Source organism: Leucopleurus acutus (assembly GCF_964270905.1).
Source record: "Leucopleurus acutus genome assembly, chromosome: 6".
NCBI lineage: Eukaryota > Metazoa > Chordata > Mammalia > Artiodactyla > Delphinidae > Leucopleurus > Leucopleurus acutus.
The window spans coordinates 4,078,996-4,093,198 of NC_139149.1; the positions used below are offsets into that span (position 1 = coordinate 4,078,996).

The following is a 14,203-nucleotide window of genomic DNA, read 5'->3' on the forward strand; positions in this document are numbered from 1 at the left end:
CAGCAACTTGGAATATGTCTTCTAATGTAATCATCGTATAGTATCTGAATTAATACTTTTAATAAAAACTTATCTTTACAGGTTAATTGTATGCTTTAGAATCTCTGATTAAATTTGAGTAAGCAAGTCTCAGAAACCTGATTCTAAATATTAAAAATATATTTCTCCATGGGAAAGGGAAGGTACTTAATTTAACATTAACAACATGCTTGTTTTAAGTATGCTGTCTTTAAGGTCTGTTGTTACTTTGTCCCTGCATCCTCTGCTGTCATTTCAGGGATGTTCATGGAACGCCTGGTACCAAAGGGCCAGGAAGTATCCCCCTGCAGGACCAGCACCTGGCCCTGGCCATCCTGTTAGAGCTGGCTGTGCAGAGAGGCACGCTGAGGTGAGGGGTGCTATAGGCTGGGAGTGCTGTAGGGAGATGGCTCTGTATCTGAGCAGCTGTTGCATTTCATTGAACTATTTGTGACTGTAGGAAATGTGTGGTGGTCTGTGATCAAAGAACCATGTCCCAGACCCTCTATTTTCAGACCTGGGTACACTTAAGTTTTCTTCACTTCCTTTTTTGTGTTCAACTTTCTAGTAGTTTAGGAACTGTTATTTCTTTTCCCTCTCTCTCTTAATTTTCTTCAAGTAGTTATTTTTATTCCATTAATTTAAGGTCCTAGAAATTCCCTGTAGAAAGTGCTATTTGAGCTTCTTAACTGGTTTTATGTTTCTCATCCACAGAAGGTAGATGTCTTGTGCTAAAATCTTGGCATTGATTTAGGGATTTTACTGCCAAGAATTGTTTTCAGGGCCTTGTTTTAGTTTCCTTTCAAATCTAAAGTATTTCTTCAGTTTTATTTAGCTGTCTGTTTTTATTTTTTACAGACCATGGCAAAAAATGTTAAAGTTTTTACTAGAGAATAAAGATAATTTCTCTTCCAGCCAAATGTTATCTGCTATCCTGTTGCTGCTTCAATTGTGGGACAGTGGGACACAGGAAACTGACAATGAGCGGTCTGCCCAGGGTACCAGCGCCCCCCTTCTTCCTTTGCTGCAAAGGTTCCAGAGCATCATGTGCAGTAAAGATGCCCCCCATACAGAAGGTGACACTCATGTAGGTATCATCACGAGACTTTGCACTTAAGTAGCTCTCTTCATTTCACTTACCCTAAAGGAGTTAGCCTTTTATAAACAAGACCAGAGCACATTATCTGTGGTGGTAGTTGCTTCTGGGGGGAGAGTGGTTTTGGCCATTAAAACGGTGAATCAGAGACTTCCCTGGTGGTCCAGTGGTTAAGACTCCGTACTTCCACTGCAGGGGGCACGGGTTCAATCCCTGGTCGGGGAATTAAGATCCTGCAAGCTGCGCGGTATGACCAAAAATAAAGAAAAAAAACAAAGCAAACAGTGAGTCAGGTGTGGGATTGGCTATGGCAGGTCATTGTGTAGGTCACAGTTGATACAGCAGAACATCGCATGATCACATTCGGATTCTTTGCAGCAACTGAGGAGTGGCCAGAGCCAGCTGTGTTTTGTAGACCCTGGCCCTTTGTGTTCATTTTGGATTGTGTGTGTTAGGACCATGTTTCTTAACAAATATCAGCTTGTGCTTTTACAGAGATCCATCTGCTGCCTTGCTGGCCATGCAGTTTTCTTTCTGCTACGCTGGAGCCCCTGAGCCTTTTGTGCGTTTAGCGCTTTTGTGTTCCCGGCAGCCAGTCGTGTTGTGGTTTGGCTGTGATGGGGCTAATCGAGTTAGTAGCGGCATGAAGATGGGTAAAAATCCTGATGATATTTCAGAAAGAGTGCGTTCTTACGGTGCCTGCGGTGATGACATGGGGCCATGGTGCAGGAGCGAGGCTCGGCTGGCGTGGGAGGGAGCGTGTGTCTGGTTCAGAGGAGCTGTTCTGCCACGATACCTCACTCTGTCTGCGTTGAGGGCAGTTGCTGTGGGTTGGTGTTGACCCTTCCAGGCCCCAGGCAAATCTTCTCTTCCCGCTCTGTCCTCCTCCACGTGCTGTTTATGGACGGCACCTCCATTAGCCAGCAACAGCTGCGTTGGCAGCGTGGAGCCAAGTCTGAAATGCACACTTTCAGAAAAATATTAGAAAAAGAGCGTTGGAAATAGCGACTCACTTTGTTGGCCCTTCCTGAGTGTGGGGCACCACGCAGGGAATGTCACGTAAGTCATCACTGTGTTTAGTCCCAGGAAGCTGAGGCTGGTGGCAGAGCAGGGCCCGCCCAGCTCCACACCCCTGGGGCTTTGGCTTTTTAGAGGTACAAGTTTGATCTTGCAGGTCTTTTCTGGAAAGACTTAGCTATTCCGTTATGAAGTTTCAGCCTAATTATTCTTTCACTTTGCAGTCTTTAGTGATAATAAAGCTATTCTGGCTTCAGAAGAATTAGAATTGTTACTTAATGTGCAAATAAAATTAGGTTTTCTGATGAGTGGGCAGCATTTAGATTAAAGTAAGTGGTTTTTGTTTTCAGTTTTCAAAGCCAGGTTGAGGTACAGTGCTTTGTTCCCGGGAAGATTGCTCTGAGTTCTTTCGAGGGTCCTTGGGGTAGTGAACCTGAGGATGGTCGGGCTGTGTCATTTACCTGTGTGGAGTTGGCACACAGGTGATGGATGTGCGGATGTGTGGACACCACTGTGTGCGGTGCGTGTATAGATCTCAATGCGTCAGCAACACTTCTTACTTGATAGCCAGAAAGGGGCAGGTTTACAGATAATGTCTAACTGTGAATACCAAAATATAAAGAGTGGTTAAAGGCTAACTGTGTTACTTTAATTTTTCCCACCGTTTCTGAAGATGTTTCTTTACTTTTCTTCTCTAGCTTCTGTCTGGCCCTCTGAGCCCCAATGAGAGCTTCCTGAGGTACCTCACTCTTCCGCGAGACAGCGAGCTTGCCATAGACTTACGACAGACTGCGGTTGTTGTCATGGCCCACCTGGACCGCCTGGCCGCCCCCTGTATGCCACCTCTCTGTAGCTCTCCGACCTCTCATAAGGTCAGTGCGAGAGCATTGTTTATTCTCTGTGTGTATGTTCCTAGGTTCTCATTCTGTACCTGTGTGGAGACTCACTTTCTCTGCTGTTGGGGTGGATTTGGTTTTCAGCTTTTAAACATGTATACGCTTTAAGGCGTCGTTAGCGGTCACAGTGGGCGATGAGCAGGCCGAGGCACACAGCGGTTCAGGACCCACCCCGTGTCCCAGGTTCCAGATTCGGGGGCACGTCCCTGGAGCGCTCTCCTGCCTTCCCACAGCCACATGCCACGCTGTCTTCCTCAGGAGAAAGGTAGCGACGTGTCTGACACTAAGCTGGGTGTGTGGGGGCCTGCTGGTACAGGCCCATGGAGGACCTCACACAGACGCACCCGACCATCACTGTGCTGCCCCATTGTGTCGATGAAAAGGCTGCCGTTTGGAGTGGTACCGAACCTTGCCAAGGTCACGCAGAAGAATCCTGGTTTTGAATCCAGATTTTTCTAATGGTTTTCTTTGTTTGTTTTGGCAGCATAAGTACTTTTATTTATTTATTAAATTAATTTTTATTGGACTCTAGTTGATTTACAGTGTTGTGTTAGTTTCTGCTGTACAGCAAACTGCAGATTTTTCTAATTTTTAATGCTTTTTTCCTTTGGCTGAGCCATGTGGCTTGTGGGATCTTAGTTCCCTGACCAGGGATTGAAGCTGGTCCCCGGCAACGAGAGCGCAGAGTCCTATCCACTGGACCGCCAGGGAATTCCTTCTAACTTTTAATGTTTAATACGAGGAGTATTTATTTTATTTTGCAGGTATTTATGTTTTCCAGATAAGTAATACATTCCTATGGCTCAACAATGAAAACTAAATGCAGAGACACCCTGTCACTTCCTCTCCCACTGCCTCCTCGCCCTCTTTCCCCACCTTTGCCTCTCATGCTTCTGGTCCCTTATGCATCCTTTCAGTTCTCTCAGCAGTATTGTATTATATCACTTCTGTAGCTTGTTTTTTCACTAAGCCGACTACTGAAGAGCTCTCTGTATAAGTAAGCAGAGCTTCTCTCTTTATTTTTAAAAGAAACTTAGTGTTCCACATGTGGACGTATCATGATTTTTTAAAATGTCTCCTATTGGTGGACACTTGTGTTGCCAGAAGCTTGCTACTCAGGTAATGCTGCGATGGCTACCCTCTACCTTTGTTCCTCTATGTGTGTGCACGCGTCTGCATTGGTGATGTGCCCGATGTGGTGGACACGTGAGCTGATTATCCCCAAATTGCTCTCACGTGGCTTCATTCCTCTCACTCCCACCAACAGCCAGGGACACTTGTCTCCTAGGCTTGTGCTTAGGTCTTCGGGTCCCTGCCTGTAACGGCGAAGTGGTAACCTGATATGGTCTGAGCATTTTAAAATATGTTTCAGGTCTACTTGTACTACTTCTTAATGGGCTCTGTTAAAATGAAATGCTGTGGAAAAGAAGCCTGTTCAGTTACTTCATCTTACCTGCTAACTGAGGCCATATGGGGTATTCTGAGTTATTTTGATGTTGTGAATCAGCTTCTTTCTTTACTTCCTTTATTTTTATCTTACTGTATCTCATTGTTACTCCTTGCATGAATTATTCTTTCTTTTGTCTAAGAAAGAATTTTCTTGCTGATATAAAGAAAATGTTTCCTTACGTTGTTGTCTGACAGGGATCATTGCAAGAGGTCATAGGATGGGGGTTAATAGGATGGAAATACTATGCCAATGTGATCGGTCCAATTCAGTGTGAAGGCCTTGCCAACCTGGGGGTCACACAGATCGCCTGTGCAGAGAAGCGCTTCTTGATCTTGTCGAGGAATGGCCGTGTGTACACGCAGGCTTACAACAGTGACACGCTGGTAGGTGCTGGGGCGGGTTGGTGGAGGGGCCCCTTTGCTGTGGGTGCTGTGGATCTTGTCTTTCTTTCTGTCAGTTGACTTCTGAAGATTTATAAGCACCTGCTCATTGTATATTATTAGTTGTGTTTAAAAATTTTAATCGTGATCATTATTGTCAAGATTTGGGGGGCAGAATTTCTCAGTTTTTAAGCTCAGGAACTCCTTACAGCGCCATTTATTGCCAGCTGTTATTCCCATTTGTAAACTGTAACGTCATTTCACTTTGGGGGCCAGGAAGGTAGTAACAAATGAGGCAGTCGTGGGGTTGGTGGCAGATTGGGCACGTTCCTGTTAAAGGAAGGAGCTCTTCACCTCTGAGCACGTGGAGGCCGCCCGCCTGGTGCTCTTCTGTTGGTGCTGGGGCAGGGTGACTGGACAGGTGGCCTGGCAACCACCAGAGGCTCATGTTCTTTCAGTTCGAGAAGAGTTTGTCAACGTAAGGTACAGGGTTGAGGCGAGTCATGCTGTTTTCTTTGTCCTTGGACTGCTTACCAATTTTCTTCCTATTTTTACCTTTTTAGGCTCCACAGCTGGTCCAGGGTCTTGCCTCCAGAAACATTGTAAAAATTGCTGCCCATTCGGACGGTCACCACTACCTGGCCTTGGCAGCCACCGGAGAGGTGTATTCCTGGGGCTGTGGGGATGGTGGACGTCTAGGCCACGGGGACACAGTGTATGTACAGCCTATTCCTGTAACTGACACACTCTTGTGCTGCTGTAACCAAAATAGGGTGGAAAAGAAAAGTGTGGTGAGGTGTTTTGCAGCTGCTCAGACATGTAGGGCTAGGACGGAGAGGGCTGCCGAGGGGGATCAGAGCTCTGGTGGCCCTGGGCAGTCGTGCCCCCAGCACAGGGAGTGATGGCAGCTGGCCTTCGTGTTCCTCTCCCCCAACTTTTGCTACTCCTGTTGTTAGCTGCCCACGCCGCACCCTCACTGTGGGGTTTCCTAAACCAAATCCCACACTCTTCCTTCATTTACAGTCTCCACACATCTCTGTCAGATGAGGTCCTCGTTTCCTTGAGCCATACTGTCGTTTTCCCAGCTAATAAAATCAAGAGTTTCCTAATACCTTATTTTGCGGAAGCCTTCGATTATCGTTAAGAGACCAAGAAATAAAACAGAATGGTTGTTCTCAATGCAGGCTTGTGAAAAGAAACAGTTCTGATGGCTGCCTCAGAATCAGAGGAGCCCTTTTGTATGTTGCCGTTGTGAGTGAAGCCTTAGGCTGAAATTGAAGATGCAGCCCCATTTCAAAGTGGTCAGAGCCGTGAGTAGGGAGTGGGCAGCAGCAGTCGAGAGGAGACTGCCCCGTTCTCACTGGGGTGGAGGTGGACATCCACCAGGAAGGATCCCAAACCGTGAAGAAAGAGTCATGCATACTGGGTGTTAGCATTCAGCAGACTTGATATTCCAAACTGGACAGTGTTGTAGGGGACTCAGACAAATGTGGTAAAATGATAGTGAAAAAAAGGAATGATAAGTACAGAACTTAGAATTGTTACTCTCAGGTTAGCAGGGGGGCAGGATTAGCATGGAGCACACAGGATTTGAAAGGGTTGAGCTACAGGATGGAGGCATTAGTCTTTTTACTTTTTTTATGTTATATATAATTAGTATGCATAAAATATGTTGTAATAAAATAATACTCAGTTGAAGTTAAGTGCTAGGTTGACTAACTTGTCCATTGCTCGAGGAGTTGAGGGAAGGAAAGGAGACCAGTACGAAGGGCAGGAGCTGCAGAGGAACTTTGGTGTGTGTGGTGGGGGGGTTGAGACTTGAGCTGAATGGAAGAAGGGGGAAGTGGTACCAGAGTAGAGTCATTTGTCCCCCTTCCCGTGTGTGCCCCTGCCTCTGTGTGTGTTTATTTTGCAGAAAAGTGGGTCACAGAGTGAGCGAACTATGTCTTTGGAGAGGCTAGAGTGGGTGTTACCAATCACATCAGACATATTTTAGATTATAAGCATCGGGCATTTTGCTAATTTTGAAGGTGAAGAATCAACTAAGGAGACTCTTCTGCCCAGTTCATCCTTGCTGTTTCTGACTTTTCATTTGTAAAATATAGATTGCAGTGCGATTAGTAAACCTTGCTCCATCATTTCTTCTCATTTGTTTAATAAATACGTATAAATTTCAACCATGTGTAAGGAGATTTACAAATTCATCAGCTTCCCTTACACAGTCTGGTGAGCTTCACAAATGCCTGCAGCTGGGAGCCACCATAAATGAGGCACGGAGCAGTTCCATTACCCACTCCTACCCCCCTCCCCCTTTCTTTGGACCCTTTTGCAGCCAACCCCTGCTCCCCACTTCCAGCTCCTGGTGGCCACTGACCTGCCCTCTGCCACTTGGTAGTATTCTGTTTCTGGCTCTGTCAGTGAGCTTCATCTTTCCCTGTTGCTGAGTGCTGTCTGTGGATAGGCCACCATTCAGACCACTGTGACCACAGCTGCCATGGACTTGATCACCTTTGTCTTTAACAGACACTGTTGTGATAGTCTGCTGGATGCCATGCTTGGCATTAGGTGCCCACTTAACAAAGAATCATGGAGGTGGTATGTGTTTGAATTCTGTATTTCTTAATTATTTCATTGAAAGTGTCTTTTGACGCTCTGATAGTTTATTCCCAGTAGTGTCACTAATAGGAAGGTCTCAGAAGGCCATTCACGTTTGTTCCTCTTCTCTCCACAGGCCTCTTGAGGAGCCTAAGGTGATCTCTGCCTTCTCAGGAAAGCAGGCTGGGAAGCATGTCGTGCACATTGCGTGTGGGAGCACATACAGCGCGGCCATCACTGCCGAGGGCGAGCTGTACACCTGGGGCCGGGGGAACTATGGGCGACTGGGCCACGGTATGTCTGCTCTGAGTCAGCTGGAGCATGCAGCATGAGGCTGCCTCTTCTGAGGGACTTGCAGTAACAGTGGTCCTATCTTTTTGAAGGCTCCAGTGAAGACGAGGCCATTCCGATGCTGGTAGCTGGGCTCAAAGGGCTGAAGGTCATTGACGTGGCATGTGGGAGTGGTGATGCTCAAACGCTGGCTGTGACGGAGAATGGTATGTGGGGCACTGCTGCCCTGGACAGGCTCTCAGGATGAGGAGGGCCGCTCTCTTAGAGGGAATGAGCTTTGGAGTCTTTCTTTTTTTTTTTTTTTTTGGGCTGTGCCACACGCCTTGTGGGATCATAGTTCCCTGACCAGGCGTTGAACCTGGGTCTCCTGCAGTTGAAGCGCAGAGTCCTAACCACTGGACCGCCAGGGAAGTCCCTGGAGTCTTTAAGTGTGCACCTCAGTGTCTTCAGGAGAGGTAGAGAAGTTATGGGACTTGTAACTTCTGTTACCCAGGGCCAGAGAGCTACCATCCTTCCTGGTTGGGCATTTTACTTTTTAACAAAGAAATGAAAATAAATGGAATAATTGACGTTTTAAGTCGTTTCTGATTATATTTCCTAATGTTCAGCCACCCTTGATTCCCTGTGGTAAATCCTGCTTAGTCTTTGTGTATTCACAGTATGATACTTGTTTTTAATTTCAGTTTTATATTTGTGTTCATTACTGCGATTGTACTCATTTGACACTTTTTGAGGATACATTTATCAAGTTCGATGTTGATTCCTCCCCCTCCCCCCCCACCCAGCACTGCACGGCTTGTGGAATTTTAGTTCCCCCACCAGGGATTGAACCCGGGCCCTCAGCAGTGAGAGGGTGGAGTCCTAACCACTGGACTGCCAGGAATTCCCGATGTTGATTTCTTTTTTTATAAATTTATTTTATTTATATTTATTTTTGGCCGCGTTGGGTCTTTGTTGCTGCGCGCAGGCTCTCTCTAGTTGCGCCATGTGGGCTTTTCATTGTGGTGGCTTCTCTTGTTGCGGAGCACAGGCTCTAGGCACACGGGCTCAGTAGTTATGGCTCACGGGCTCTAGAGCACAGGCTCAGTAGTTGTGGTACATGGGCTTAGTTGCTCCGCGGCATGTGGGATCTTCCCGGACCAGGGATCAAACCCTGTGTCCCCTGCATTGTGCCACCAGGGAAGCCCTTGATGTTGATTTTTTTAAACTGTATTTGTCTTTCAGTATTGTGGGGGTCTGTCCTTCGAATCGTGGGGTCTGTCAGGATTAGCTGGGAGCCTCTCAGCCTTGCTCTTCCACAGAGAGCAACTTAATTTTATCCCCTTATGTAATATTTAATTAAATTACACTAACAACTGTTACTGGGAATAAATACAATCGTACGTTTGGCTTGTGGTCAACACAACAAGAGTGGTGTGCAGTGGGCCATGGGCCCAGTTGCTGTGTTTTATGGAAGCAGTGGAGCTTTCGCTCTGTGTTTAGTAATTAGTGGAAGCAGTATCATTGAGCCCAAACTAGCAAGGGTTAGGATTTTATTATTCATTCAGTTAAAACAAGAAGAAAACTCAGCTTTCCATTTCTTAATTGCTTCTCTATCAACCTGAATAGAAACTAGATTTCATTTGGTCAGTAACCACCTGTGTAGTGTCAGCTATATACATTAGTGGTCTAGATTTTTGTGTGTTATTGGCTATATTGATTATTTGCAGGCATTTAGAAGTTTTATTTAGATGTACAGTTATTTTTACTCAAATAACTTGTATTTTTTAGGTCAGGTGTGGTCTTGGGGAGATGGTGACTATGGGAAATTGGGCAGAGGTGGTAGTGACGGCTGCAAAACACCAAAGCTGATTGAGAAGCTTCAAGACTTGGATGTTGTCAAAGTCCGATGTGGAAGTCAGTTTTCTGTTGCCTTGACAAAAGACGGCCAGGTTTATTCATGGGGGAAAGGTGACAACCAGAGACTTGGGCATGGAACAGAGGAACATGTTCGTTATCCCAAACTCTTGGAAGGATTGCAAGGTGAGTGCAAAATGTAAACTTTTAAAACCATCTGAGGCAGTTGTCTTTAGTAATCTTTTAAAGTTTGCAGGTATTTTTCTTTATCTGACATCTGTGAATGACTCATCATTAGAAGCTTTTATCCACATTTTGATAGGTATAGATAATAAGTGGAAAGTGGTTTGTCTGTATTAAAAAGTGACCTAGAATTATTTTCATCAAATTTAATTTGAAACTTTTAAATTTTACCGGTGTTGGAGAGTTCTTTTGTTTGTTTGTTTTTATTGGAGAGTTCTTTTTTGTGGCAAGTACCCATTCATTACTCATTCAGCTGGCCTCAGTGAGATTAACTTCCGTTTGGTGAGGTCGTCTGCTTGCTATGGATATGCGTGGTGTTATGGGAGCAAAGAGGGAGATGGGGTTGGGTCAGCCTGGAGTGGTCTTGTTTGAACTTATCCTTTATGGATGAATCTTCTTGTTTGGTGTCAAGGGTGTCCAGCATGCATTCTCAGCAGCTGGGAGGAATGGGAGCCAAGGCGTGTAGGTGTGCTTTACAGGTACCTTGTAAAGTATGGGAGAGCTTGGTGATAAGTGTACCAGGTGGGGCCTGTAGTGCTTTATCTCTACACTACAGGGGGTGGGCAGGCTATTTTTTAATGGACCGGATTCTATGTGTAATTTTAGGTTTGAGGGCCTTGTGCTGTCTCTCCTAACTACTCAGTCCTGCTGTTGTAGCCCCAAAGCAGCCATAGACAATATGAAAACAAATGCGCCTGTGTTCCAATACACCTTTATTCACAGAAACGGGCCTTGGGCTGCATTTGACACAAGGGATGAAGTTTGTCGGATTGCTGCGCTGGATTCTCCTTTATGTTTTTGCTTTTTTGTCAGGGGAGTTTGGAAGTGAGCCTTTTAATTGGGACTTGCGGGTTCCTTTCCCCAGCATTTTTATTTTAAAGCATGTTAACACTTTGGTGATTAGAAGTTTTGTGTGCTCATCTGGTGTTTATTATTTTCTAAGCATCTGAGATAAGTTACAGAGTAATACAATTGGTTGTTTATTATGGAGATGTATTTGAATTTTATTTGCCTTCTTGTTTATATTCCTTCCATTTAGTGGAGGAAATCAACTTCCTCAGCAACATTAATTAGATAGAGATAGTGTACTGTGAGAGTATTTAAGTGACTGTTGATACATACAGTCATTTGGTAGTTCTTAAAATAGGCTCTTTGGATAGAATTGTTTCTCTTACTGTAGTAGAGTTCTTTCAGCTGAATTATTTTTTATGTTGACATGTCTGAAAACACCCCTTGTGTTGGTCATGTTAGATTTACTAATAAGCAAAAATACAGTACTTTGCTAACACTATTTAAATAGAAAAAATATATTTTACACTTACATCATTTAACTTTGGAGAGAAATAGATTTTGTTTTAGAAAACTTTCTCACTGAAGAGTGTATTTTGACTTTCACCAAGATAGACCCAGCCTGGGCCATAAAGCACGCCTTAACAAATTTAAAAGAAGAGAAGTCAAACAGTGTCTCCTCTCAGACCACAAAGGAAATGACTAGAAATCAATAACAGAAAATTAGCTGGAAAATCCCAAAATACATAGAGATAAAACAGTATACTTCCAAATAACACATAGGTCAAAGAAGAAATCACAAGAGAAATTTTAAAATATTTTGAACTAAATGAAAATGGAAATACAGCTTTTCAAGATTTGTGGGATGCAGTGAAAGCTTAGACAGAAATTTATAACATCGAATGTATATACTAGAAAAGAAGAAAGATCTAAAATCAGTAATCTTTCTGTACAGCAAAGGAAGCCATCAGAGAAATGAAAAGACAACATATGAAATGGGAGGAAATATTTGTAGGTCATATATTTAATAAGGAGTTAATATCCAAAATATATAAAGAACTCGTACAACTCAACAGCAAAAACCCCCAAATGATCTGATTAAAAAATGGGCAGAGGATCTGAATAGTCATTTTTTCCAAAGAAGACATAACGATGGCCAACAGGTACATGAAAAGATGTTCAGCATCACTAATCATCAGTGAAATACATTTAAAAACAGTGAGATATCACCTCATACCTCTTAGAATGTCTGTTATCAAAAAGACAAGAAATAACAAGAGTTGGCAAGGATGTAGAGAAAAGGGAACCTTTGTGCACTGTTGGTGGGACTGTAAATTGGTGGAGCCACTCTGGAAGACAGTATGGAGGTTCCTCAAAAAATAAAAATAGAAATGCCATGTGATCCAGACATTCCAATTCTGGGTATCAGAAACACTAACTTGAAAAATTATCTGCATCCCCATGTTCATTGCAGCATTCACAATAGCTAAGACATGGATACAACCAAAGTGTCCATTGATGGATGGCATATAAAGAAAATGCATATGCACACACAGACACACACAGACACACACAGACACACACACACTCAGACACTATGCAAGGCTGGTTCAATGTTAAAAAAAATCAGTTAATGTAATCCATCAAATTGACAGATGAAAGAAGAAAAATCACATGATCATATCAATGGGTGCAGACAAAGCTTTTGACAAAATCCAGCACCCATTCATGATTAAAAAAAGCTTTCAGTAAACTAGGAATAAAGGAGACTTCCTCAACTTGATAAAGACAATCTATAAAAATCCTACAGCTAATGTCATACTTAATGGTGAGAAACTCAAAGCCTTTCCACTAAGATCAGATACAAGGAAAGGATGTCCCGTCTCACCATTCCTTTTCAAAATTATACTGGAAATTTTAGCTAATACAGTAAGACAAGAAAAGGAAATAAAAGCTATACAGATTGAGAAGGAAGAAATAAAACTGTCTTTGTTCACAAATGACATGATTGTTTATGTGGAAAATTTGAAAGAATTGACCCAAAAACCCTCCTGCAACTAACAAGGTTGCAGATGGTTGCAAGATGGTTAATATGCCAAAGTTAATTGTTTTCTTATATACAAGCAGCAAAAAAATGGAATTGAAATTAAATACACAATACCATTTGTATTAGCATCCAAAGAATGAAATACATAGGTATAAGTCTAACAAAATATGTGTGAGATCTTTATGAGGAAAACTACAAAACTGATGAATGAAATCAAAGAACTTTATAAATGGAAAGATATTCTATGTTCATTGATAGGAATACTGAATATTGCCAAGATATCAGTTCTTTCCAACTTGATCAATAGATTCAATGCAATCCCAATCAAAATCCCAGCAATTTATTTTATGGATATCAAAAAACTGAGTCTAATGTTTGTGTGGAGAGGTGAAAGACCCAGAATAGCCAACACAATATTAAAGGAGAAGAATGAGTGGGAAGACTGATACTGCCCAACTTCAAGACTTAACTGTAAAGCTACAGTGATCAGGACAGTATGGTATTGGCTAAAGTATGAACTAATAGATCATTGGAACAGAAGAGAGAGCTCGGAAATAGATCCACATAAATGTACTTAACTGATCTTTGACCAGAGGAGCAAAGGCAATACAATGGAGCAAAGATCGTCATTTCAACAAATGATGTTGGAACAACTGGACAGCCATGTGTAAAAAAATTAATAATGGGAGGCTAAACATCTGTTGGGGTAGGGAGTATATGGGAAATCTCTGCCTTCTCCTCAGTTTTACTGTGAGCCTAAAACTGCTCTAAAAACACAAGAGTCTTTTTTAAAAAGAGTGCACTTTACATGGTTATACATTGGGACAGGAGAATATGATCTAGTAGTTAATTAAAAGTACACTTGTGTTTTTCTGAATGAAAATCTGAATGGATGAGAAAAATGAACAGATCCTTTTCATACCCTAGAATTATTTTATTTGCAGGCTGTAGGGCTTAATAAGTTGTAGCTAGTAAAACACAACAGGGGTTTTAGTAATGTACACAAGGCAGATGAATTGTGAATAATATTAAAGCAATGAATTATCCTTTAGAAGTTGACATTAAATGCCTTCTGACCTGAGTGGCCTAAAGTAAATATCTTTATTGCAACAGAAGTCATAGGCATGAACCTGTATCTGCATCCCTCTTTCCTCCCAGGGAAGAAGGTGATTGATGTAGCTGCAGGCTCCACCCACTGCCTGGCCCTGACTGAGGACAGTGAGGTCCACAGCTGGGGGAGCAATGACCAGTGCCAGCACTTTGACACCTTGCGTGTGACCAAGCCAGAACCTGCTGCGCTGCCAGGACTGGATACCAAACACATAGTTGGGATTGCCTGCGGACCTGCCCAGGTACTGAGTAGATGGCTTGGTATTTTGTAGAATTTTGGTTTCCCAGTGTTCATTGCTAGTATGTAGAAGTACCATTGACTTGTGTGTTTAGTCCTTATATCCTGTAGTTGTACTAAACTCATTTATTAGTTCTAGGAGCTTCGCTGTGATTCCTTGCGGTTTTCTTCAGAAACAGTTCTGTTGTCTGGACATA

The 14,203-nt window shown here is 43.2% G+C and overlaps 1 protein-coding gene across 5 annotated transcripts in view; it reads left to right on the forward strand.

The window, feature by feature from the left end:
- The window catches only part of HERC2 (HECT and RLD domain containing E3 ubiquitin protein ligase 2), a 234,547-nt gene that overhangs the window by 44,315 nt on the left and 176,029 nt on the right, over positions 1 to 14,203 (forward strand). For all 5 annotated transcript variants that reach the window (XM_082840688.1, XM_082840690.1, XM_082840692.1 and 2 more), the window contains 9 exons: positions 278 to 388; positions 934 to 1,105; positions 2,830 to 3,003; positions 4,672 to 4,860; positions 5,421 to 5,572; positions 7,589 to 7,746; positions 7,836 to 7,949; positions 9,514 to 9,765; positions 13,817 to 14,010. In XM_082840688.1, the coding sequence (XP_082696814.1) occupies positions 278 to 388; positions 934 to 1,105; positions 2,830 to 3,003; positions 4,672 to 4,860; positions 5,421 to 5,572; positions 7,589 to 7,746; positions 7,836 to 7,949; positions 9,514 to 9,765; positions 13,817 to 14,010 (1,516 nt within the window). The remainder of the gene's footprint in view (positions 1 to 277; positions 389 to 933; positions 1,106 to 2,829; positions 3,004 to 4,671; positions 4,861 to 5,420; positions 5,573 to 7,588; positions 7,747 to 7,835; positions 7,950 to 9,513; positions 9,766 to 13,816; positions 14,011 to 14,203) is intronic.